At 47.5% G+C, this 27,147-nt stretch overlaps 1 protein-coding gene across 4 annotated transcripts; it reads right to left on the bottom strand.

The window, feature by feature from the left end:
* Positions 1 to 686: 686 nt before the first annotated feature.
* LACTBL1 (lactamase beta like 1) lies at positions 687 to 26,066 on the bottom strand. 4 transcript variants are annotated; one of them, XM_088463743.1, is made up of 9 exons: positions 25,179 to 26,066; positions 24,527 to 24,595; positions 20,947 to 21,040; positions 17,892 to 18,033; positions 16,948 to 17,057; positions 15,772 to 15,929; positions 6,836 to 7,083; positions 2,809 to 2,914; positions 687 to 2,194 (listed from the first exon to the last, which is right to left on the bottom strand). In XM_088463743.1, exons 2-9 carry the CDS (start codon positions 24,541 to 24,543, stop codon positions 1,216 to 1,218), a joined length of 1,854 nt encoding a protein of 617 aa, XP_088319869.1. In that variant the 5' UTR covers positions 24,544 to 24,595; positions 25,179 to 26,066; the 3' UTR covers positions 687 to 1,215. The 4 variants fall into 4 exon arrangements, with proteins under 4 accessions (XP_088319869.1, XP_088319870.1, XP_088319871.1 ...); XM_088463744.1 differs by lacking the exon at positions 20,947 to 21,040; XM_088463745.1 differs by lacking the exons at positions 24,527 to 24,595; positions 25,179 to 26,066 and adding an exon at positions 19,256 to 19,352 and having other exon boundaries at positions 20,947 to 21,009.
* Between the last annotated feature and the right edge of the window lie 1,081 nt (positions 26,067 to 27,147).

Genomic DNA, 27,147 nt, shown 5'->3' with positions numbered 1-27,147 from the left:
GCCTGCAGAGAAATGGTCTCACTTTATTCAGCTGTAATGAGGCCGTTACCTCCACATCGCTCTCAGAAGTTTACAGATGTAACGTAGTAGCCAAAGACCCATTACCTGACGTTACGGGGCATTACCTGACATTACGGGACATTACCTGACGTTACGGGACATTACCTGACGTTACGGGACATTACCTGACGTGACGGGGCATTACCTGCCGTTACGGGACATTACCTGCCGTTACGGGACATTACCTGCCGTTACGGGACATTACCTGACGTTACAGGGCATTACCTGACATTACGGGACATTACCTGACATTACGGGACATTACATGACGTTACAGGACATTACCTGATGTTACGGGACATTACCTGACATTACGGGACATTACCTGATGTTACGGGACATTACCTGATGTTGCGGGGCATTACCTGATCTTACGGGGCATTACCTGACATTATGGGACATTACCTGAGGTTACAGGACATTACCTGATGATATCGGACATTACCTGACGTTACAGGACATTACCTGACGTTATGGGACATTACCTTACGTTACAGGTCATTAACGGACATTGACTGCAGTGAAGTGAAAATATATTGTTGGATATTTCACCCCCCACGTGTTTCTCATGAAAATGACTGACACTGCCCTGACACGTATGCAAAACATTTAGGGTCCATGTTTGTGCCTTTAGTGATAAAACATCTTGAAATAATATCTGGGTACTGACTGTCGCTTTGGTTACATTATACAGGAATAAAAAGTTGTTATCCTTCCAAAACATTTTCCAAGTATTTTATGCATTTGAAATAAATTTGTACACAAGATCCAGTTTAACTGATACCCAGGGAGCGACACTATTTATCCAGCTGTGTTCCCATGTGCTGCCTTTTATAATAGTCCCTCAGGGGTGTCACATATCAGGGAGTCGTCTATGGATAGTGCCATTGATTCTGCTGAGATGATGTCATGGAGTCCCAAACCACCGCTCTAGAACAGTCCCCACCATAGGGACCCCTCATGTCCATGTTGTTCCCCTTTCCCCAGAATCGTCCAATGTTTCCTCTGATCATTAGTTATTCTCAGCTTTCATTCAGTGGTTCCAGGATTTTGGATCATTAGAATGCCGCTCTCACAAGTGTGTCCATGAGACTCAAAAACGATCTGTCCCCCACTCTCCACCTGCTGCAGGTTCCTATCCTTTCCCAGTCCTTATTAATTGCGGAAGACTGGCTTGTGATTGATGCGCAGAACATTGTACGTATTTAGACCAGGTGCATCAAATCCAGGTGAAAGTCCCTGTGGATCATAGGGGTAGAAGTTGAAGAGCTGCCGGTCTTGGGTCTCTAGTGAGACAGAGGCAGAACCAAGCTGCAGGACGCAGGGAAACTCCTTATCAAACACCACTTGCAGAACTCTTTCCTCTAAGTAGTGCAGCCGAATCGTCCTGTAACTCTCTGGGATCAGGTCCTCAATATGAGCCCCAAATTGCTGCATCGCCAGAACCCCATTTAGTCCAACCTTGATCTCATAATACGTCAGATTGGCATAAGTGTAATATCCAACGTATGGAGCAGGGTTGGGGGCTGGGTTCAGTCTCTTCTCAGCCTCCCTGAAAGCTTTTTCCATAGCTGGAATCAAGTAATTGTATGTCTTTGAAACAATGTCTTCTTCTTGAGGCCTTGTCCCAGTCATAAGAACAATAAAGCTCAAGTGGAGATTGGGAACCATGGAAAAAGTAGCGGAATAACCATCTAAATCTCCATCTTTGCGAATGATGTCATAACCGTTCTGCTCATTCACCTCCCAAGGGGTCCCAGTCTTGTTGGCAAAGTAATCGGTAGAGCACTTGAATAGGGGAGTCAACATTGTCTTTATAGTGTCTGGCTCCAATATCCGGCGGTGGTAGGTTCCCAAGAGCACCATCGCCAGCTTGGCCATGTCTGCTGCCGTGGAATACATCTGGCCTGATGGGCGATACCAGCCTAGATCGTACAGTGGGGCCACCTGCCCACTGCCGTAAAAGCCAACGGCCATCTGAGAAATGATTGGTGGTGTCAGATCAAAACCGGTGTCTTCCATGCCAATTCGGTCTAAGATGTTATCTGCCACCCACCGTTGGTAGTCTCCTTCAGATGTGTGTTCAGCCAGCACGTGAGCCAGCATGGCATAGGCCAGATTACTGTAATGGCACCTGAAATTCACAGATAAAGCATGATGAGAATAACCATGGTAACATCTCCTGATACAATAGGAGAACATGGAAATAGGGAAACAAAAAGAAATAACTTCAAAATTATAACTAAAAACATTCCATGAATAAATGTTCCCTAAACCCCATCTTGGTCTAGTTTTACCTGAACCTGTCATGGGAACAGTACATTTCCTTCTCTAAGGATCCACAATTATGTCATAGTCTCCGGTGTGTTTGGAATGAGCCCTACATTATGTGAATTCACGTTCCAATCTTTGCCGAGTTACTACAGCATTGGTGGACTGCAAAACCTTTTTGGAATCATCCTAATGTACCAAAGTGCCTTATTATTTCCTATTCATACTTAGTGGTTCAAATATGATTATAGCAAAGATAAATTGAACTCGGATCAAGAGATTACTGTATATCTGAATGACATCTTTGCCGTTTATTGCAGTTACTGGAGTATGAGGTTTGCTGAGGATGTTTAAAAATGCCTTATTGATATTACTTTTCAATGGGTAATCTGGTCAGAAGTGGGTCTGCAAGGCTTCAGTGCCCACATTAGATTTAATCCACCATTGTAGCGTGGCTCTTGCTACGATGGCACGTACCTGGTACCAGGGTCGGCCACCAAAACATCGTCCTGGAGAAGTTCTATTGCCTCCTGAGTATTTCCCTTCCACAGGAGATTTGTAGAGCGCAGCCTCCGGGGAAGACCTAAAAAACACACCAAGATTATCACAATCCAACAAAGATCCAATTTTTAAAGATGAGATTTTATATTTCAACAATAACCAAAGAACAGAAAAATCTACAGATGTGAAACGCGCATCCTTCTGCCATTCACACAAACCAACAGATGGGAAACACGAGTCCTTCCAATATTCACGTAAACCTACAGATGTGAAATGCGTGTCCTTCTGCCATTCAAACAAACCTACAGACGGGAGATGCACGTCCTTCTGCCATTCATACAAGCCTACATATGGGAAACGTGCGTCCCTCCACCATTCACACAAACCTACAGGCGGGTGATGTGCATTCTTTTGCCATTCACGTAAACCTACAGATGGGAAACGCGTATCCCTCCGCCACTCACACAAACCAACAGACGGGAGACGCGCGTTCCTCCGCCACTCACACATTGTGGTATGCTGATTAGAAATGACGGGGAAGCTGGTACAACAAGGTTCTCTAGAAAGTACAGGCTGTGGTTTCTCCTCCCCCTATTACTATCCTGTCAGAGCTACGCTACCTGTACGCCCTACGTGTACTGTGGCTGCATGTAGTGAAAAATTTTAATTATTATTTTCATTTACTCTGCCTAAATACTTACTGCCTCAGGCCAGGGCACAGTCTGACTGCTAAAGTGATGCTATCCCAGGACCCATATACCACAATACAAGGTTATTATCATTTCTCCACCGTTTATTACCATCCTCATAGTGCGCCTCCCATCATCTCAGTAAACTAAATAGGCCATGTCGTCTTACAGTCCTATAGGATCAGAGACCATTCGCCAAAACACATTATTAGGTTAATTGTACTGCAGAATAATAGAGCAGTAAGAGCAGTAGCACCATTTGCCCCTCTCCTATGGATCTGAGTATTTTCCTGACCAAAAGAGATCATGTCTGCCCGTTATCCTGCCCAGAAAAGGCCACGTCTGCCCGTTATCCTGCCCAGAAAACGCCATGTCTGACCGGTTTCCTGACCACAAAAGGCTACGTCTGACCGGTTTCCTGACCACAAAAGGCCACGTCTGACCATTTGCCCGACCACAAAAAGCCACGTCCATCCTTTTATCCTGACCTCAATAGACCACGTCTGCCAGTTACCCTGACCGCAAGAGGCCACGTCTGCTAATTTCCCTGACCACAAGAGGCCACGTCCGCTCATTTTCCAGACCACAAGAGGCCACGTCCGCTCATTTTTCTGACCACAAGAGGCCACGTCTGCCTGTTTCCCTGACCACAAAAGATTCTTTTTTATCAACAAATTTTTTCATACGTAACGAGTTTTAAAACTTGTTGCGTATGATAAAACTCGTCGATAAATGAGGCCCCGTGTCAGGATGAATATTTATCAGAGAGGATCGGGCTCAGGTACTAGGAGGGCAATCAGGGAAGGTGTGGCTATGCGCAGCTCAGCCAAGGGAGGATCCAGTTCACACCCTTCCACCCCCTTGTAACACTTCTCACCTTCCCTCTACCGCCGGCCAGCAGGCACATCACGCAAGTGGCCAGAGGAGGCTGCTGCTGCTCAGTGGATCCTCGGCACCCCAGCACAGAACAGCATGTCCTGGACTGGGGAGAGAGGCCGGTACCCCTGAGCAGCCGCTGCAGTCTACCCTCTCTCCCTGCCAGATGACTGTACCCTCTCAGCAACCCCTGCCCATTATTCCCAGGTAATGTTAATAAAAACCACATGGAGGAGAGGCTGGGGCAATTGTTACTTGAGCTGGATACACATTAAACGATACGTGTACCCAGCGATGCAACAGATCCCCCCCCTCCCCGCCGACGTGCAGACATATCGGGCGGCCTGTACTGTACACATTAGATGATCCGGTTCCTGACTGCCTGATATCTCGCATCCCGCTGCCTGAGGTCGTCGGTTGCAGTTTGGACTGTATGTAGGGACGACCTGACGATCTGACTCATGATCCCCAACGGCCGACATGGTGGGTACACATTAGACGATTTTGCCGATATGTCGGCTCGGGATGTAGTTAGGATACCGGCCGGCGCTATCCCGGCCGCTGATATCCTGACAGCCACATCCCGACCTGGGACTAAAGATAGGCATCGAAATCCTGGCGCCTATGATTAGCCCCACTACTAAATCTTACCTTACTGAACGAAATAAGGGTATCTTAGCGTGTAGCCGTGGTGGGAGGGTTAGCTTTAGGGACCCCCGGGGGGGACTTGGGGTTAGGCACCCCCCTGGGAGGGTTAGGGTATCGAAAGGGGGTTAGGGTTAGGCACCACTAGGGGGGGTTAGGGTTAGGAACCCCCCGTGGGAGGGTTAGGTTCAGGGTGCAGGGAGGAGGGGTTAGGGTTAGGCACTAATGGGGGGAGATTCGGGTTAGGCACAACTAAGGGAGGGTTACTGATAGGGTAGGGAGGGGGGGAGGGTTAGAGTACTTACCTGATGCAGTCGGGATTCTGACCCGTCGGGCTGCCGCTGTCGGTATTTGATCCACAGGCATTACATACCGATTCCGTCAGCTCCATCCGTGGGATCGGGCCAAATTCCGTCTAATGTGTACCCAGTTTCATTCCTCCTTGTCCACCAGGAATACACAAGTCTTGCTCCACCCAAATAAGTTATTAAACATTTCCGCCAGGACTAGAGGCTCCCTCAGGGTTCAGTCTGCACTCGCTAAACAAGATCCTCTCTAGGAGGGAGATGTTTCAAGCCTCAGAGATAAAGATAAAGTGGAGGAAAGTTGCCCAAAGCTACCAATCAGCTTCTAAGTGTTATATTACAGGCTGTGCCAGATAAATGGCAGGGGGGGGGGGGGGATCGGGTACTAATAACCCAGGCCCGGGCTTGTTGGAGGGCCCAAATCCCCCCTCCCCCCCTCCCCCCCCTCTTACCTGTCAGCAGTCCCCAGCCCAGCACACACTGCTGTATGCTAGGCTGCACCGGGTTCAGAAAGATTGCTGTGCGGGGGTGGGGAGGGAGTGATGCTACTGATCCCCCCCCCTGGATTTGCCCAGCGCCCCCTCTGTATAAAAGGTCGACATTGTAAAGTCAAAGACCCCAGAAGCTTGACTGGTTCTGAATGTCAACAGTAAAATGGTCAACATGGTCATTAGGTCGACTGTCATTGTGTAGACACGTATTTAGGTCGACGTGGTTAAATGGTAGACAGTCAATAGGTTGACACTAAAATGATGCCTCAAGTTTGATTTTTTTTTTGGTTATTTTAGCCTAACCCTAAAAATAATGAAAACCGCATAGGTCGACATGTTGACGGTGTCGACCATTTAACCCTGTCGACCTAATTACATATCTACACAATGATGGTCGACCTAATGATCATGTAGACCTTTTTACTGTCAACTCAGGAAGTGTTTAACCTTCTTGTATCTACCTTTTTATTGTCGACCAAACGGCCGGTATCCCTCTGTACCATTCCGCCAGTGCGAGACATTGTACTAATGTATGGTGATGCGATTCATCCACGGAGCGGGGGGTGCAGCTGGGGAAGTAATGAACCTCTCCACGGTAACCCTGCTCTGTGAATTGCACAAAGCAGAGAAAAGCCCTGTTTACCGCAAAACAGGGCTTTTCTCTGCTCTGTGAATACATTTTGTAGCCTTTTCCGGCTCCTCGGTGACACAACCTGTTCCAGAATCTCTCCTCTCCAGCCCCATCTGAGTACCACTGGCGGGATCATTAGTAAATCTGTGGATGGAATAATTCTTATAACTATTATTATTTTCCATTTATGAAAAAATCTGATTCCTCGTAAATCTCCTCTATTATCTGAACTTTGCCCTGATGACCGTGGAACCTGATTTCTGTGCTCAGGACGCGTTTTGTAGCGTAGATCTATTTGCTGGATTTTGCGCGGATTACAGACCGGCTGAAATAGGTGAACTGCCGCGGGGTAGGGGTTATGGTCACCTGAGAGTTGGCCCGCCATCCTGCGCAGTGTCACTGCTGTCGGTTTGACAGGTTGTGCGCCTTTCTCCATAAACGCTCGCCCATCCGACATGTATTTTTGCTCAGACTGGCGCAGTTTTCCCAGAGGGTTTTTGATGGAGAAACTGGCGGCGTATCGTTCCAGTGGATCATCCAGCGAGTTTACTTCTCCTTCTTCCCATAACTTGTACAACATGAGCGATGGGAAAAGCTTGGAGATGCTCGCGATCCTATATAATGATATATAACATATATTATACACTAACCCGGCTACTTAATCCTCTGCATAATAACCGTATAACCGATCCTGTATAATAATAATATAATGCATATGATACACTGACCCGGCTATATAATCCTCTGCATAATAACCGTATAACCGATCCTGTATAATGATATATAACGCATATTATACACTAACCCAGCTACATATTCCTCTGCATAGTAACCGTATAACCGATCCTGTATAATAATAATATAATGCATATGATACACTGACCCGGCTATATAATCCTCTGCATAATAACCGTATAACCGATCCTGTATAATGATATATAACGCATATTATACACTAACCCAGCTAGATAATCCTCTGCATAATAACCGTATAACCGATCCTGTATAATAATAATATAATGCATATGATACACTGACCCGGCTATATAATCCTCTGCATAATAACCGTATAACCGATCCTGTATAATGATATATAACGCATATTATACACTAACCCAGCTACATATTCCTCTGCATAGTAACCGTATAACCGATCCTGTATAATGATATATAACGCATATTATACACTAACCCGGCTATATAATCTTCTGCATAATAACTGTATAACTGATCCTGTATAATAATATAATGCATATTATACACTAACTGGCTACATAATCCTCTGCACAGTAACTAGGGATGTGTGCCAACCCCATGTTTTAGTTTTGGTTTTGGATCTGTATCTCCTTTGTGTTTTGGATCTGGATTTGGTTTTGGTTTTGGCTCTGTATAACTGCTAAAATCACATAATTTGGGCTTTTTTTTGTTCCTACAGTATTATTAACCCTAATAACATAAATTTTCACTAATTTCCAGTCAATTTTGACCACCTCACAGCTCACAATATTGTTTTCATCGAGTTTAGGCCCAAGATTTGCACCAAGCTAGCTGGCTGACTAAGCTAAGCGGCAGCAGTGGGCGGCACAAACACATGGCAGTTCAACTTCCATCATGGCACATAAGGAAACAAAAGTTTTCATTAATCAAGAGGCCTGAGGAAGATGGAGTATGTATGTAGTTGAAGGCATGGACAGGAAGGGTTGATTGTTAGTAAATTGAATAAAATTTTTTGATTCTGAAGCAAATTAATGAGGGAGGAGTGGAGAGCATGGGTGAACAATAGCCGGCCGTGTCACCAAACAATAATAGCACAACTAAGTTGCTAACACACATTTTTTTACAGTGGGTAAATGCACTCCTGGACGAGGCAGCAGCCCCGCTTTATGGACAACAAAGCACCCCTGCAGAGTGCGGACGGACCACCTGCAGAGTCATAAATACGTGGATGATAAAATGCGGTCCGGCCGGGAATGTCTCCAAACAATAATAGCGCAGCTACTAGCTAGCACACATACAAAAAAAAAAGATTGTATTTTTTATTTTTTGAGGAATGATAATTATTATTCATTTTAACTTTTATTTTTTTACACTGGGGAAGAGCACCCGTGGATTGACAGAGCACCCCCCCCCCGGACAACACAGCACCACTTTATGAACTGCAGCCCTAGCCCCTTGATGGACAGGACAACAGTGACACAGCAGCAGCCCTTTATGTACTGCAGCCCCAGCCACTTTATGGACAACACAGCAGCAGCACTTTATGTACTGCAGTCCTAGCCCCTTGATTGACAGGACATCAGTGACACAACAGCACCCCTTTATGTACTGATTTCTGAAGCCCCCCTTTATGTACTGCCGCCCCATCCCCTTTATGGACAACACGGCAGCAGCCTGCAGTCCCAGCTGCAGCAGCCCTTTATGGACAACACAGCAACAGCCCTTTATGGACAACACAGCAGCAGCCCTTTATGAACTGCAGTCCCAGCCCCTTGATTGACAGGACAACAGTGACACAGCAGCAGCCCTTTATGTACTGCAGCCCCAGCCACTTTATGGACAACACAGCAGCAGCACTTTATGTACTGCAGTCCTAGCCCCTTGATTGACAGGACATCAGTGACACAACAGCACCCCTTTATGTACTGATTTCTGAAGCCCCCCTTTATGTACTGCCGCCCCATCCCCTTTATGGACAACACGGCAGCAGCCTGCAGTCCCAGCTCCCGACAAGGCAACACAGCAGAACGCGCACAGACAGAGCGGCACGTCTGTTCTTTACACTTCCACAGCCGGAGTGAAAATGGTGCCGATCACCGGGACCTTTATACAATCCAAACCCGCGAGAATCCATCAGCGGGAGGATGACGTGTTTTGCCTAGTTTTCGAATCCCAGTCAGGCGGGAAAACCCGAGTGGACTCGGATCTCGGCTCGGATACAAGAAGTTCGGGTTGGTCCGGTTCCCAGAGAACAGGACACGCTTATCTCTAATAATAACCGTAAAACTGGATCTGTATAATTTTTTATTATTTTATTTTATTAACAGTTGCTTATATAGCCGCATATTCCGTTGCGCTTTACAATTGGAAACATTTATAGAACAAAACAGGGTAATAACAGACAGACATAGAGGTAAGAAGGCCCTGCTTGCAAAATACAATCTATAGGGAAATAGGCATTAATACACAAGGATAGGTCAGGGTTGCCTACCTTCCCGATTTGGGCGGGAGCCTCCCGATAATCGGGTACAGCTCCCGCCCCCCTGGAAAGGCAGGCAAGCCTCCCGCGACATCCCCCCCGCAATTTACACCTAACCCCCGCTGCGAGGGCAGCCAGTGACGCGATTTGCGTCATTTTGGCCCCGCCCCCTGCCTCACAATGCCTGTATTATCGGCATTGTGCAGCAGGGGCGGGGCCAAAATGACGCGATCGCGTGACCCCGCCCCCGTGACGCCTACAAATGCCAGGCACCCGTCCGGACATGCCCCCTTTTTTAGCCACGCCCCCCGCTGCCCTGCCGATCTGGCTGCTCCCTCCCGGAAGAAGCAGCCAGAAAGTCGGCAACTATGGGATAGGTGCTATATATATTGCAATTTGGTCCAGCCAGAATGCATAGTTTCTTGGTGGGCAGCATGATCCAGTCACACAGGAATGTCGGCCAAATGTCAGGAGTATGTGAAGGAAAGACAATATGTGAGGTTATGTGTGGACTGTGAGAGGGGATGTAATAAGACATGGAAACTATGAAGGTTATGTGGTCAGTTCTGGAAACTGATAAGCTTGTCTGAAGAGGTGAGTTTTCAGGGAACGCATGAAGGATTGAAGACTGGAGGCAAGTCTTATTGTGCGTGGTAAGGCATTCCATAGAGTGGGTGCAGCCAGCAGATGGTATAATGATATAATGTATATTATACACTAACCCAGCTACATAATCCTCTACCCAATAACCGTATAAGTGATCCTGTATAATAACGCATATTATAACATGGCTACATAATCCTCATACTTGTCTACTCTCCGGAATCCCACAGGAGACTCCCGCTTTATTATAGAGTCTCCCATTGCCCCAGAAATGTAATTAAAGCCCCCGGATTCCGCACTGCCTTATAGGAAATATGGACTGCGAGTCCGGATGTGCTGGGGGTGGAGCCTGGACACCTGACGTCGGTATTGGCTGGCCTTGCACGGCGGGGTTGTGTGTAGCGGTGGCCGCATTTCCTAGCAGCAGCATCAACACCAGAGGCTTCTTCTCTCCCAAGCCCCAAAAATGTAAGTAGTACTCAGGTCACATTGTGCCCAGTGCTGGGAGTAGAGCGGTATCAGTAGTAGTGCAGCTATAATTGGGCCTTAACATCAGTTTGGATCATACTTGCTAACATTGAGGCTGCCCCCTCTGGGAGGCATGGCGCGGTATAGGGGGGCATGGCCGTGGGCATTATCAATGATTAGTGGTTGAGTGGAGGGAGTGACCGCGCAATTGCGTCATTGTGGCCTCGCTCTCCTTACACAATGCCGAGATTACCAGCACTGTGAAGAAGGGGGGAAGGCCATGATTAGGTGATTCTGCGCAAATCAAGTCAATGCCCCCCCCTCCGGGCGGCCTGAAGTGCTATCTGATTTTTGGCTGCCTCCTGGCCAGTCTAGGAGAGTAGTCAAGTATGACGTAGATCATTGTCCCCATCACGGTAAATGTCTGCGAATCGCGGGGATTGCATCATATAGCCCCGTCCCCTCCATACGGAACCGCGATTCTGGGCAATTCTCTCCCCATCCTGCCCACTTCCCCGGAGATCCGGACACTCTTCTTGGGGTGCAGGGGGGCTACCTGAAAATTCGGGAGCCTCCTGCAACTTCCTGGAGAGTAGGTAAATATGATTTGAATTGCACAGTTCCCTTCTGGGTCCTGGGAGGAGGACGGGGCCCCACAGTCCCTGTGTTATCCTGCTGGTGCCCATATGTTACATCACACTCCAATACAAATGAGATCAGCTGCCGACACCCTCCTGCCCCCCTCCCCAATGCCAGGGATCACCTCACCCTGCAGGAGGCATTGCTGGCAGCTGTGATTATAACCCATGTTACATTGTTACATCCTCCTACCCCCCCCATACCCCTCTTCCCTGCCCATACCAGGGGTCACCTCAGGAGGCCTGGCTGTCCTGGCAATGCGAGTGGCGGGTCCTGATAGCAATAAACCGCTGCTGCTATATTTTCCAGGTGAGTGGCGATCAGCAGATATGTATATAAATATACAGAGCCCTAGTAAGACAATACTATGGAAAAAGTTTTATTTTTGGAGTGTGCATCACTGACGTCCAATAATAGTGTGTGCTAGAGCTATTAGTGGAATGTGCTCTCCTTATTGCGCATGTATTTATTGCCCCTGCAGTTTCATTGCTGTTAGGAGGAGACTGGTAAAACAGATGTCTCCAGCGACATAATTGTGAGATATCGGAGGTGGCGTGGCCTGGACAGCAGTCTCAGGGTTTAAAATTTACGTATGTTTAAAATATTGCATTTATCTGTATGCGTTTGTTATTATTTTGTTATTTTATTGTTACGACGGCCAATCGTGTTGTCCGCACTGAGTAACATAACATTATTCACTGTTATTCTGGTAATGCTTACTGTGAGGTTGTTCATGCAGCATTCAGTAGAAATGCAATAACAATATATTTATTACACACTAACCCAGCTACATAATTCTCTGTGCAGTAACCGATCTTGTATAATGACATAACGCATATTATACACTGACCCACCCGGCTACATAATCCTCTGCACAATAACCATATATATTATAACCGATCCTGTATAATGATATAACACATATTATACACTAACCCAGCTACATAATCCTCTGCACAATAACCATATATATTATAACCGATCCTGTATAATGATATAATGCATATTATACACTAACCCGGCTACATAATCCTCTGCGCAGTAACCAATCCTGTATAATGATATACCGTATATTATACACTAACCTGACTACATAATCCTCTGCATAATAACCGTATAACCGATCCTGTGTAATGATAATGATGTAACGTATATTATACACTAACCTGGCTATATAATATATACTGTAGTTCTCTGCACAATAACATAATCCTCTGCATAATAATAACCGTATATTCGATCCTGTATAATGATATAATGCATATTATACACTAACCCGGCTATATAATCCTCTGCCCAATAACCGTATAACCAGCAAGTCCTGATGTTGGTAATTCTCAATGAGGAGGTAATTTATTAGCTCTTTTCTCCAAGCACCTGTTGTGTGATCTCTTATGCGCACGTTTCACTTGTCGCACTATAAAAGGCTCCATAACACAACCACAGGTGTGACATAAAAAGGTTGACACTAATTCGGTCAACACCAAAAGGTTGACATGAAAAAAGTTAGGCAGCGTACACACCTATAGATATATCTGTCCAATCTGTCTGGTGGGAAGGAGAACCTGGTAATGTATAGGAGCAAATAACAATAGAAATTTGCTCCCAAACACTGGAAAATGGACCAGATTTTCCTTCCCACCAGACAGATTGTACAGATATATCTGTAGGTGTGTATGCAGCCTTATACAGTACAGAAGATAGACACAGAAATAGCTAACATTTTTTTTTAACCCTAATCTTCACCCTAACTGTCCCTCCTAGTGCCTAACCGTCCCTCCTAGTGCCTAACCCTAACCGTCCCTCTTAGTGCCTAACCGTCCCTCCTAGTGCCTAACCCTAACCGTCCCTCCTAGTGCCTAACCCCAACCGTCCCCCCTAGTGCCTAACCCTAACTGTCCCTCCTAGTGCCTAACCCTAACCGTCCCTCCTAGTGCCTACCTAACCCTAACCGTCCCTCCTAGTGCCTAACCCTAACCGTCCCTCCTAGTGCCTAACCGTCCCTCCTAGTGCCTAACCCTAACCATCCCTCCTAGTGCCTAACCCTAACCGTCCCTCCTAGTGCCTAACCCTAACCGTCCCTTCTAGTGCCTAACCCTAACCGTCCCTCCTAGTGCCTAACCCTAACCGTCCCTCCTAGTGCCTAACCCTAACCGTCCCTCCTAGTGCGTAACCCTAACCGTCCCTCCTAGTGCCTAACCCTAACTGTCCCTCCTAGTGGGAAACCCTAACCGTTCCTCCTAGTGCGTAACCCTAACTGTCCATCCTGGTGCCTAACCCTAACTGTCCCTTTTTGTGTTTGTCTCCACAGGTAGCACCTCCCATTATATATATATATTCAGGATGTGCAGCAGTGGCGGAACTCTAGAGACAATGGAGTCTTTTGCCGCCGGGCGTCAGCCCTGAAGGGGGCACCTGGCTCCATTGTCCCCGGGAGCTGCATGGAGAAGGAGCGCCTCTGATCGGCGCTCCACCTCCATTGGCGTAACTACTGAGGGTGCAGGGGTGCGGTCGCACCCCTGCACCCTCCATTTGCCGGGCGCCCACTGAGTGTGTTACCAGCGGGCGCCCGGCTCCTATCCTCCTGGCGGTAGCCGGAGGACGGAGCTCCCTCCGTCTTCCGGGTCCCGCAGTGTACTATGGCAGTGACGTCATAATGTCACTCCCATAGTGCCGAGGAGTGGACGCCGGGGACGGAGCTCAGGAGTGAGCTCCGTCTTCCGGGTCGCGCAGTGCACTATGGGAGTGACGTTATGACGTCACTCCCATAGTGCCGAGGAGAAGACACCAGGGATATGGACGGCAGCAGCACTGGAGCGGGGATAAAGGTAAGTGGTTTTTTTTTTTTTTTTGTGTGTGTGTGCGCACGCGGTGGGGGCCATCACTACTGGGGGCAACTACAGGGGCCTACTACTGGGGGCAACTACAGGGGCCTACTACTGGGGGCAACTACAGGGGCTCACTACTGGGGGCAACTACAGGGGCCTACTACTGGGGGCAACTACCGGGGGCTCACTACTGGATGTACTGCATAGGGGGACATTACTGGGGAGCACTACATAGGCGGACCACTACTGGGGGCATTATATAAAAGGAACTGAATAAGGGGGGCGGCGGCAGCTGGGGCTGGCATAGGTGCTGGGGGGTGGTACATTTTAGTTGGTGGGGGGGGGCACCAACATTTATCTTGCCTCCGGGCACCTGGGATGAAGTTACGCCACTGATGTGCAGTCTAGGGCCCGTTTCTACATATTCTATTTAGTGTGCTCCTATGCACAGCTGAAGGCATGAGACTCCTTCAACCTAGGCTAGCACCCCTTCCCACCTGTTCCCTATTGGTTTAAGCAGGAACTTGGCATTTTGACTGCACTTTAGTAAGAGGCACAATCTAGGTAAGTCCTACAAATTTTTATACTGTAGTGCAGCTATGGGTTGATGATTGGGGCGTGGGTCCAGGGCCGGCTCTAGGTGTGTTCGACCAGTGCTGTCGCACATGTGCGCCACCCATAGAGGGCGCACCCCTCGCCAACATTTAGATTTCAGTAGTGTCCCGCTGTTCCACCCGTGGGCCGAAATGGCCCGCGGGTGGTCAAATCGGGAGGTTGGGGCTGTAGCTGTGCCGGACCCCCGGAGTGTGAATGGATGCCGCGCGCATGCGCGCGGCATCCATTCACTGATGGTAGAGGGCTGGGGGAAGCCCAGCCAGTGATGGAGGGCTGGTCTTTACCCCCAGCCTAACGTTATTTGGAGGCATGCCATGCGGGCACGCCTCCAAATAACGTCACTTAGGGGTGTGGCCTATGGTAATGACCCACACCCCCAATTTTGGTCATGCGCAGTTGCAGGGCGCAGCCTACCGGGCCAACACAGGGTGCTCAGATCACTGGAGCCAGCCCTGCGTGGGTCCCCTGGGTTGCTTTGGTTGGGCTGCTTCAGGGCTTAAAGCATGGACATCCTTAAAACCTGGACTGTTGGGGCGTTATGACGACCCAGTTTGGGAACCACTGGTCATAGTGAAACTTGCATTATTCTGTGCAGGTTTCAATGTCATGATTATGAGATTTACACATACTGAACAGATTTCTATGGCAGAGGTGCGTGTATGTCAGCCACCACTACACTCCCAATGCTTGCTCAGAACTAAATGCAGGAATTTGCCCATATACCTGGTTTTACGCAACTATGTATCAGCACCTCCCCCTACCTGTATGATTATCCATGCACACTTACATAATCCCTATATAAACCCTATACTTGGTGCAAGAGATGTCTGAAAAGATTTGGACCTCTACTTACGTACAACTCAGCATTGTTGTGGTTCCATCTACAGTACATAGGCCACCATCAGTAACTGTAGCCTATGTGTGATCGCATGGCTGAGGTTAGTGACACTCACCGATAAATTGTGTACTCATTGGGAGCAGACGAGAAGAGGTCAGATCCATTCTTTTTCCCAAAGTTCCCGGTCCAGAGTACTGTGTCATTATAAGTAACTATGGCTGACATGGTGGGCAGTCCCGGGGTGCGGATCTTACTCCTGAGGAACTTGTCCACCTTTAAAGAGATCGGAAAAGTTGAATGATAAAGAAGTTTCCAGACGCCATGCACTATGTGATCCATAGACCACTCCTTTATACTAACACAACTCATATGTGACATAAGTAACATATGCACAAAATGGGATGGATGGACGTTCAAAGAGGACCTCAGCTTGAGAATACAGCTACAGGGACTTATTGTACAATCGTACAATAAAGTAACTTTTCAATGCATTCCTTGTATAAAACACAATATAATTGCCCACTGAGGCTGAGGCTCCTGATTGAGGCTTTGGGGCCACCCTGAGGGTCCTGATTGAGGTTTGGGTACCACCCTGAGGTTCCTGATTGAGGCTGTGAAATCCACCCTGAGGTTCTTGACTGAGGCTGGGGGCTACCCTGAGGTTCCTGATTGAGATTTGGGAGCCAACCTAAGGTTCCTTATTGAGACTGGAGGGCTCACCCTTATGTCTCTGCCTGACGCTGCTAGGCCACCATGAGATTCCTGTTTGAGGCTTAGAGGCCACCATGCTGTTCCTAATTGAGGGTTGGGAGTCACCATAAAGTTCCTGAGTAAGGTTTAGGGTCTCCCAGGTGGATGATCTAGTAACATTAATGGCAAAATTCAGTGTGACAGTCCAATATTAATTCACTAAGGGACGTTAACAGGACGAGGCCGAGACAAGAAAGGTCCAGTGTAGAAATCATGATTTAGCTGGAGGGGACACAGAGAATCCTTAATTTTCTACATCTCCACAATCTGACTACAATGTCAAGAGGTGGAGGACAAACGGAAAAGCCCCAAATCGTAGAGAAAGGGAGATGTCTCATCCTGCTCCCCAAATCGTAGAGAAAGGGAGATGTCTCATCCTGCTCCCTTTCCTGGACAGTCATCCCTCCAATCCTAACTTGGGAGACCCTGTTCAGCAACAGGTGGAGGAACTCCAGCAGATCAGAGCTGGACTATCTGTGTCTGAGGACCTGATGTATTGCCTTTAGAACATGACCAAACATCACTAGTAGACACCACTGACCTTCTCCAGCGCTTCTTTCAAGATGGGTATGGGATGGTCTAAAGGCACTGGCTGAGGGTAACGGGGGCACATCTGAACCACATCTGGAGTGGTCTCCTTTACTGTTGGAGCTGAAAGTCACAAATAAACAGATATTTATTATAACATATAATATGATATAAAGTATACTAATATTAATATAACAACATCATACAACAGGCCAGCAGGAGAGAGGTGGTAATTTCCTTTCTGTATTGCTACATTAATTATAGTGTTCAGTCACTGCCATGTCCAGGTCTATCTACACTATATAAAGGACAAGGGACATGTGCGGTGCCAGGAGAGGGGGCAGCTTGTGGTTTCCCCTCTTATTAGAAAAAAAACTCATATTTACTTACACTTACTGTACTTGCCTGGGGAAATTACTGTAGAGAGTCTGAAGATTCCTTCTAGTAAAAACATATGCAACAATTCAGCCAATGGGGCTACAATGGGCTAAAACCATCTGAAGATGGCATTAGATAAATGGAAGATTTTCACATTCCCCATAGAAAGCTATGTAATGAAGGTTACCCCCTTGTATAATAACCCTGTAGTCCAACGTTTGCAATTTGTTGGCTTAATAAATAGCCCCCTTAGCTGTAGCAAGTTACTTTCAGTGCTCAGTATGGTCACAGGGGGTATATTTACTAACGTGAGATTTTTCAGAAGTGGAGATGTTGCCCATAGCAACCAATCAGATTCTAGCTATTATTTTCTAGAAGGTGGTAGATAAATAATAAGTAGAATTTGACTGGTTGCTATGGGAAACATCTCCACTTCTAAAAAACCCGCACTTTAGTAAATACAGTATACCCCACAGTATCAGTTATCTCAATACAACACCTATACAACTAATTGCAATGGTCACCTGGTCATCTTACAGGGTAAAATGCACCTCTTGGCTCAGACACATGGACACTTACCGGCCTCCTGCTTGGGGAGTTTATATTGCCAGATAAAGCAGCCGGTCATAGTGATGGAGAGGAAGAGGAGGAGGACCAGCCCCAGGTGAGTCCACGTCACCGCTATGCGGGTAGCCCTGCTGACGCCTCGTCTTCTGGATGGCTGCAGGGGAGAGCGGGGCTATTATTACAGGTATGCGTCAGAGCATTGTTCGGCCCTAATTGCCTCCCTGCAAGTACTCCCCAGCTGCGTAACCCATTATCGCTTCACCAGAGATTGTGATAACAATTTATATCGGGTTTTCAGCTTCAGTCCTCAAGTGCTGCCAACAGGTCATGGTTTCTGGATTTCTGTCTGCTGAAACAGGTGATATCATTACTGATGATTAAAGAAATCCTGAGAACATGACCTATTCGAGGCACTTGAGGATTGAAGTTAAGCACCACTAGTTTAAATGTTTATAGGATAGTTATTTTGTCAGTGACAAAGACAGGATGATGTGCACTGTCATTGGTGGCTCTAGAGGGATGGCTGCAGCGTGGTCCAAAATTCAAACAGGGGAGCCACACCAACTGCCAGTGATGTTTGGCAGCAGTTGGGGTGACAGTTGGTGTGACTTCCTTATTTGAAATTTGGACCGCGCTGAAGCTCCACCTCTGGAGTCGCCACTGCTCACTATATGGAGTCGCCCCCAGGTGGCTAAGGGGTCTATTTATCATGCAGTGAAAAGCATGGAGAAGTTGCCCATAGGAACCAATCAGCTCCTATCTATTATTTTATAGACTGTACTTGATAACTGCTACTTCAAAGCTGATTGGTTGCTATGGGCAACTTCTCCGCTGGTTCCCTTCTTCACACTTTTCACTGCTTGATACATAGACACCTAAGTGTGGTGTTTTAAAAGTCAGAGGCATTTTATTCTCAGGTTTTTTTGAAACGAGAGTTTCCTTGGGACACTCCTGCACTTACATAGAGGCTGCCCTGACTGGGGCTCCATTACATTGTGTCATGAAGTTTTTCTCTGGATATATTTGTTTTCACTTATATTTCTCAGAGATGCAGAGTTGCCACAATGTGGCCTAAACACAGGTACAATTGTATGTATCTGCAACGCTGCAGCTATCACAGGTTGGCACCAATATTATGCCCGGTTTATGCCAAGCATAAATCACATACACTTACAACCATGTTTAGATATGTTTCTTTTGTTGGCAAAATATGTATTTGCTGTTAGGCATGAATAAGACTTCAATCATTTCTCTAACACAGCAGAAAATACTCTCTGGTTCGACTACAAAAAATGCTTAAAACACGCAAACAAAAGTAGTAATATAATGAGGAACAGAAATCAGTGTCTCTACACAGCCAATCACAGGCGGCTCACCGATGTTTACTTTAACCAGAAACTGTTTTGTGGTTTTCCCTTCACAGGGTACAGCCATGGGGGCCAAACATGCACCATATTATGCAGCCCTGTATCTCTGTGGATGGGAAGGTGATTTGATGAGAGATAGAATTCTTGAGTTGTTTTAGCATGGTGAGGAGACATGAACAATATTATCGCTCTTGGAGCGACACATTTAGAATGTAGGGCCCCATTTATTAATGAAGCATAACCCCTTTAGTGCTTGCTAAAGGGGTTTTGTCATCTTTTCTGGATTTTACTGCTGTTTGTCACAGCATCGTTCGCGCCATCTTCAGAAGTCGAGAGTGATATGGTCCCCATTAATTGCAAAGGGGACTCGGCGCTGCCTTTTCATCTGCCAGGTCCCCGTGTCATGCACATGCGCAGAAGGACCGTCGTGCATGCGCATAATACTGGAGCCCAATGCTGGCAGCGCAAGGCTGCCAGCAGCCGAGCTGAGAACCTTGCCCACGTGAAGGACCTTGCTGGACCTCGCCGGAGGGGTAATTATTGGTAGAAACCAGTGGCTTTTTTGTTTGTATCACAGTGATGCTAAATGAATAATGCGCTGGTGTTTACCTTCGTTAATACATGGGGCTCGTAGTTTGTTACAGAAGTTTTTTTATTATTATACTGTTATTGGCCCCCACAACTGACTGTCGCATGCAAAGCAAATGCCAGGTCCACGTCACTATCCAGCCACATATTCTTAGTCATTGTTCTTAGTAATGGTTTCTCTTATACAGAGATACTTTCACTGTGTTACCCTATTTGTAATTTTTTGTTGGATGCTGCACCACTGAGGTAGAGTTACCGTCTCTCGTAAAATGTAAAATCCTATTCTGCAAATGTCATCGTTCATTATCTGCTAATTGCTGATCTGTATGATTGCTCAGTATTCTTGAACTAATATGGGGGAAATGTGTCAAGCCTTGGAGAGGGATAAAATGGAGGAGTTGGGAAAAGCAACCAATCAGTTCCTAGCTGTCATTTATCTAGCACAGTCTGTGAAATGACAGTTAGAAGCTGATTGGATGCTTTGGAAAACTTCCCCCCTTTATCTCTCTCCCTATACATTTGTAATAATATAAAACAGAAAGCCAAAGGTAAGACAAATAATATGAAGCTATGTATCGGTGTACGCTGTATTTAATGCATGTTACTGTATATGAATGATGCAATCCACACTCATTGTATGGGTATAATATGCACAATATCTGCTTACTGCATATATTATACAGAATACATAGTGCATGATAACTATATACTGTAAGTGGGGATGTATTTATGAGACGCTGGAATCCCGACAAGGGATTTAAGATAGGTGTCGAAATACCAACACCTATTTCAATCCCGATGCTGGAATCTAGGAGGACGCATGCCCAAACAATGGTAAGCCGGGGCGCCATTAGTGTTAGCTGTGGGGAAAGGGTTAAGTTTAGGTAAGTTAGCGGGGTTAGCGTTAGGTTTTTTTGGGGTGAGATTAGGGTTAGGCACCCCTAAGGAGGAGGGTTAGGGTCAGGCCATAAGGGGGGGGAGAGTTAGGTTTAGGCACGAAGAGGGGAAACTAACGGGGAGTGTTGGGGTTAAGGTGCGGGGTGGGGAGGGTTAGGGTTAGACTACAAGAAGGGAGGGTTAGGGGGAGAAGAGGGGAGGATGAGTATACTTACCTGACCCCTATCGGGGTACCAACCATCGGGATGCCGCTGTTGGTATTGTGACAGGAGGCACCCCGCCATTACAGACCCATTCCATATAAGTGTCCTGTCACCGTATAAAAACACATTAATGGAGGATTAATGATTTATACAGGTCTGAGGTGCTCTGACAGGGGCTTGTAAGTATATTAACCCTCCTCTCTCCCTACCCTAACCCTCCTCCCAGTGATGCCTAACCCTAACCCTCCCTGCCCGTACCCTAAACCTAACCCTCTGGCGGGTTGCCTAACCCCACCCCCCCTACGTGGCGCCTAACCCTAACCCTTCCTCCCCGGAGCCTAACCCTAATTTCCCCCCGGGGGTGCCTCAACCTAACCCTACACTGGGAGTTCCCCTCGAGGCTAACGCTAACTTGTCCCCACTTACCTTCCTCAGGATGATGGTTGTCAGGATTTCGGCATCGGGCTAAAGATAGGCAGGCCCGCCAAGAGCCACAGCGGGCCCAGGTAACAGGGGGTGTGGCCTAATTGCGGGGTGCGTGGCCATGCCCCCTTCCCAGGAAATTTTTTTGCAGCGCCGCTGCGCACTGGGGTGGAAGTGGGGGGCGCTCTGAGCCCCCTCAGCCTGCTCAAAGCCAGGGGAGGGCACGATCAGTGTGATCGCTCCCCCTACAGGCATAGGAGACTGCTGTGGCTGTCTCCCACTGCAGTTCAGCACAGCACACGCTGCGTGCTGGGCTGCTGTGAGGGAGGGGGGGCGCTGCCGGACCTGGGCCCCCGCCGGGCCCCTCAGGAAGCCCGGGCAATTTTGTACCCACGCACCCCCCTCTCGGCGCCCCTGAAGATAGGCATTAGTATTTCAACGCCTATCTTTAATTCCAAGACGGTCTTTCGACGTCGGGATTGCGATGGCCGGCCATCGGTAAAATCACTACATCCCATCCATAACAATGTGCAGCATGTAATATACAAGTTCTCATAATGAACATTGAAGTGATCACAGAGTATTTAGAGGAGCTTATATGTATATTATTATCACCTATATATAAAGATCTATAATAATATTACGGCATACTAGTCCTCCGTCCTGACTCTCTGGGTACTGTTGGGACATGTGCCACAGTGCCAGGATCAGAGCAGGGTCCTCTCCGGTGATTACAGCCTCGCACATACCATCTCCCTGTGTTCCCAAACTACTAGGTCCACGGCAGGGATTTGCTCAGTGTAATCCCTAATCCTCGGACCTCATTCACGCCATAGATTTACAGGGCTCAGCCTCTGGCTGCAGATTAACCCTGAAACTACGAGAAGTCCTCGCAGCAGGAGTGTCTACAGCACTAGCACCTAGTATCAATACTCCGAGCGAGGTAAATCACAGGCGAGGGCACCCGGGCATACATCATGGAGAGGAGAATGAGTGCCGGTCCATACTGCATTATAATTATATATATATATATAATATATATATATTATATAAATCAGTGGTAGCACATTGGGTAGCAATACATACATGGTGCGTCCCAATGGTTAGCACGTATGCAGTATGGGGTTTCACAATGGTTAGCAGCACATGCATGGAGTTGGCACAGTGGTTAGCAGTACATACATGGGGGAATGGCACAGATGTTAGCAGCACATGCATGGAGTTGGTGCAGTGGTTAGCAGCACATGCATGGGGTTGGCACAGTGGTTAGCAGCACATGCATGGGGTTGGCACAGTGGTTAGCAGCACATGCATGGAGCGGGCACGGTGGTTAGCAGCACATACATGGGTTTGGCACATGATGAATATCACATACTGTATGGGGTGGCAGAATGATTAATAGCATATGCAAGGAGTTGGCACAGTCGTCAGCAGCACATGCATGGGATTGGCACAGTGGTTAGTAGCACATATATTTGGTTGGCACACTGGTTAGCAGCACATGCATGGGATTGGCACAGTGGTTAGTAGCACATATATTTGGTTGGCACACTGGTTAGCAGCACATGCATGGGGTTGGCACAGTGGATAACAGCACATGCATGGGGTTGTGACAGTGGATAGCAGCATATGCATGGGTTGGCACAGTGGTTAGCAGCACATGCATGGGATTGGCACAGTGGTTAGTAGTACATATATTTGGTTGGCACACTGGTTAGCGGTACAGACATGGGTAGCACAGTGGTTAGCAGCACATGCATGGAGTTGGCACAGTGGTTATTAGCACATGCATGGTGTTATCACAGTGGTTAGCAGCACATAGATTTTGTTGGAACAGTGGATAACAGCACATCCATGGGGTTGGCACAGTGGATAACAGCACATCCATGGGGTTGGCACAGTGGATAACAGCACATGCATGGGGTTGTGACAGTGGATAGCAGCATATGCATGGGTTGGCACAGTGGTTAGCAGCACATTCATGGGGTTGGCACAGTGGATAACAGCACATGCATGGGGTTGTGACAGTTGATAGCAGCACATGCATGGGGTTGTGACAGTTGATAGCAGCACATGCATGGAGCGGGCACGGTGGTTAGCAGCACATACATGGGTTTGGCACATGATGAATATCACATACTGTATGGGGTGGCAGAATGATTAATAGCATATGCAAGGAGTTGGCACAGTCGTCAGCAGCACATGCATGGGATTGGCACAGTGGTTAGTAGCACATATATTTGGTTGGCACACTGGTTAGCAGCACATGCATGGGGTTGGCACAGTGGATAACAGCACATCCATGGGGTTGGCACAGTGGATAACAGCACATGCATGGGGTTGTGACAGTGGATAGCAGCATATGCATGGGTTGGCACAGTGGTTAGCAGCACATGCATGGGATTGGCACAGTGGTTAGTAGTACATATATTTGGTTGGCACACTGGTTAGCGGTACAGACATGGGTAGCACAGTGGTTAGCAGCACATGCATGGAGTTGGCACAGTGGTTATTAGCACATGCATGGTGTTATCACAGTGGTTAGCAGCACATAGATTTTGTTGGAACAGTGGATAACAGCACATCCATGGGGTTGGCACAGTGGATAACAGCACATGCATGGGGTTGGCACAGTGGATAACAGCACATGCATGGGGTTGTGACAGTGGATAGCAGCATATGCATGGGTTGGCACAGTGGTTAGCAGCACATGCATGGGGTTGGCACAGTGGATAACAGCACATGCATGGGGTTGTGACAGTTGATAGCAGCACATGCATGGGGTTGTCACAGTGGATAGCAGCATATGCATGGGTTGGCACAGTGGTTAGTAGCACATATATTTGGTTGGCACAGTGGTTAGCAGCACAGACATGGGATGGCACAGTGGTTAGCAGCACATGCATGGGGTTGGCACAGAGGTTAGCAGCACAGACATGGGGTTGGCACAGTGGTTAGCAGCACATATATGTGGTTGGCACAGTGGTTAGCAGCACATATATGTGGTTGGCAGTGGCACAGACATGGGGTGGCACAGTGGTCGGCATTGCTGCTTCAAAGTGCTTGAAGGAATGTGTCTCAGTGATCTAGTAAACACACGTCTAACTAGTATGGATGAAACAGTAACACTTCATAGTCCCAGCAATAAGGACACAGGGCAGTGCCTCACCTGGATCGGCAAGCCATCCATCCTGGCTACCGGTTACAGCTCAGCATTACTCCAGGAAACCCTCAGGTCCTAGGGAGAGAACGTATTACACTCTACCGTGGGTACAATATATCAGATTACAGCACACAGGAGACAGATTGCATAAGATTTGACATTAATATAACAGGTCTGATGCGTCTAATATGGGATCTAGTAATTACTCCGTCCAGCGAAACCTTATACCTGCTCCATCTATCACAGAGACCAGGACATACCCTGGCTATTAGGTACCTGCTCCCTCCAGCTGTGATCACAAATGTTATCCCATATTAAGCCCTTAACTGGGCCCAATTTCCTATTTATGCTGAACAAGGAATTACTTTGCGATATTGATTATAAATAATGATTGATTAAATTAAATCACATTGAGTCCTATAAGTTAATGGGCCAATTAAAGTTCACATTGTTTGTGTTCCTTATGGCTGCTCCTGTGTCTTCCTGGTTAGTTTATTATATACACTTCAGCTATAACAGCCAGTGGTGATTATCTGCTTCGGGAATGTGTTTAATCTTTATCACCATCAACAGCACATCGCAGACACCAATCCCACTCATCCCCACTGCTCATCCCATGGCTACTAGTCTGTCCTCATAACACACACAAGCCTCATACCTCTGTCTGTTATGGTCCTCTCCAAGTCTGGCCCTCTATGGTTATAGACCTCTCCAAGTATGGACCTCTCCAAGCATGGACCTCTAAGGTTGTAGACGTCTCCAAGACCGAAGTGCAGACCTCTATGGATGTGGACTACTATGGCTGTGGACCTCTCCAAGTGTAGACCCTATGGTTAGAGACCTCTCCAGGTCTGGATCTCTATGGTTATGGACCTCTCCAAATGCGGACCTCTATGGTTATGGACCTTTCTGAGTGCGGACCTTTATGGTTATGGACCTTTCCGAGTGTGGACCTCTATGGTTAGGGACCTTTCCGAGTGTGGACCTCTATGGTTATGCACCTCTCCAGGTCTGGACTGGTTATGGAGCTCTTCCTGTGCCGAAGTTCTAAACCTTCCTTGCTACATAGTGTTGGTCTGAAGGGAAGCTCTCAGCTTAATTCCCAACCTCTGAATGCAGATTCAAGCTCTCCTCTTCCTCCCCCTCCTCCTCTTGCCCAGTGTGAGGCTTTGCACACCAGCAACATGAGATGAGAGTGCTGGAATAATACCAGAATCACAGTATAATCATCTATGGCTTTCATCCCCTGGAATCCCCTATTCCCCTCCTTACGAGCCCTGCAAGGAGTACCCCATAACAAGGAGGCTCATATGTTCAGTGATTATAATAAACTTTGGGAAGAGAAAGAGAAACAAATATCATTATTTCACACTCTAATAATCTCCCTGTCAGAGGTAACAGAGGATTTAAGTCAAGAGGATTAACCCTTAGATAAAAGTAAATTGCGCCCTTTTTATCCCTTTTGATGAAAACTGCCAGATGCTGGGAAGCTCCTGCCTAGAGTAATACTGATATAATATAATGCACTAGGAGTGTCTCTATGGGTCCAGCTTGTGCTGTGCGGACAATTATAGACCATTCACTACTTTACACATATATTAATATACACAATATAATATTAATCCACAGCTTTCATAATCATGCAGGAACCACAGACAGAGAGAGAGGGCCCTGCTCACAAAAACCTACACTCTAGAGAGGCTATAGGTGGGGACGGGATGTAGTCAGCATCCCAGCGTGCAGGATGCCGATGGTCAGAAGACCGGCACCGAAATCCCGACGGTCAGAAGACCGGCACAGAAATCCCGACAGGTTGGGTCCCCGGCACCAGTATCCTGACCGTCTGCATCCCAAATGTAAGTATCGGGGTGTTAGGGGGAGGTTAGGGTTAGGTAGCGTGGTTAGGTTTTAGGGGGAGGGTTAGGCACTGGGGAAGGGGTGGTAGGTTTAGGGAGCAGGGAGGGGGAGGTTCGGTTTAGGCACTAGGAGGGGAGTTTAGGTTTAGGCACCGGGGAGGAGGTCTTAGGTTTAGGGTGCGGGGAGGGGGAGGTTAGGTTTAGGCACTGGGGGGAGGTTAGGGTTAGGCACTGGGGAGGGAGGATTAGGGTAGGTGTTAGAAAAGTACTTACCATTGCTTCCTATGGTGTTGGGATTTTGGCTGTCGGGATGCCGCTGACAGCTGGGATTTCATACCCAACCCGGTGGGGACACAGGGGCTGATGTACAATGGGCCTGGTACAGGTTTGTCTCGGCACTCCCAGAAAACAGGGATTGGGCAGGAAGGGGAGAATAGTACAACGAAACGCGGATCTGTAGAGAGGGAGTGGGGCCATTATGATGCACTACTAAAAGAATCGCATCATTTTAGCCCTGCTCCTCCCTGTGGACCCGCTATTTGCAGCAATGATGTGAAGAGCCGGCCCTGGAGTGGTCACCTGTATCTCCTCACACACAGACTCATACAGGGTTAAACATTACTGATCTAGGCTGGAATGTGACTGATATGGAGTCCAGATCTCATTTGCAGTAGGAGTATTCTGAACCTTTTCAGAATGTGCAGAATAGAGAGAGAAATCTGTAGAGACTCCTGTGGGACTTCTATGGGACTCTGCGGTGACTCCTCTCTC

The sequence above is a fragment of the Taudactylus pleione genome, unplaced genomic scaffold (genome assembly GCF_031769625.1).
Source record: "Taudactylus pleione unplaced genomic scaffold, aTauple2 ptg001441l, whole genome shotgun sequence".
NCBI lineage: Eukaryota > Metazoa > Chordata > Amphibia > Anura > Myobatrachidae > Taudactylus > Taudactylus pleione.
This window is presented reverse-complemented; position numbering and strand designations above follow the sequence as displayed.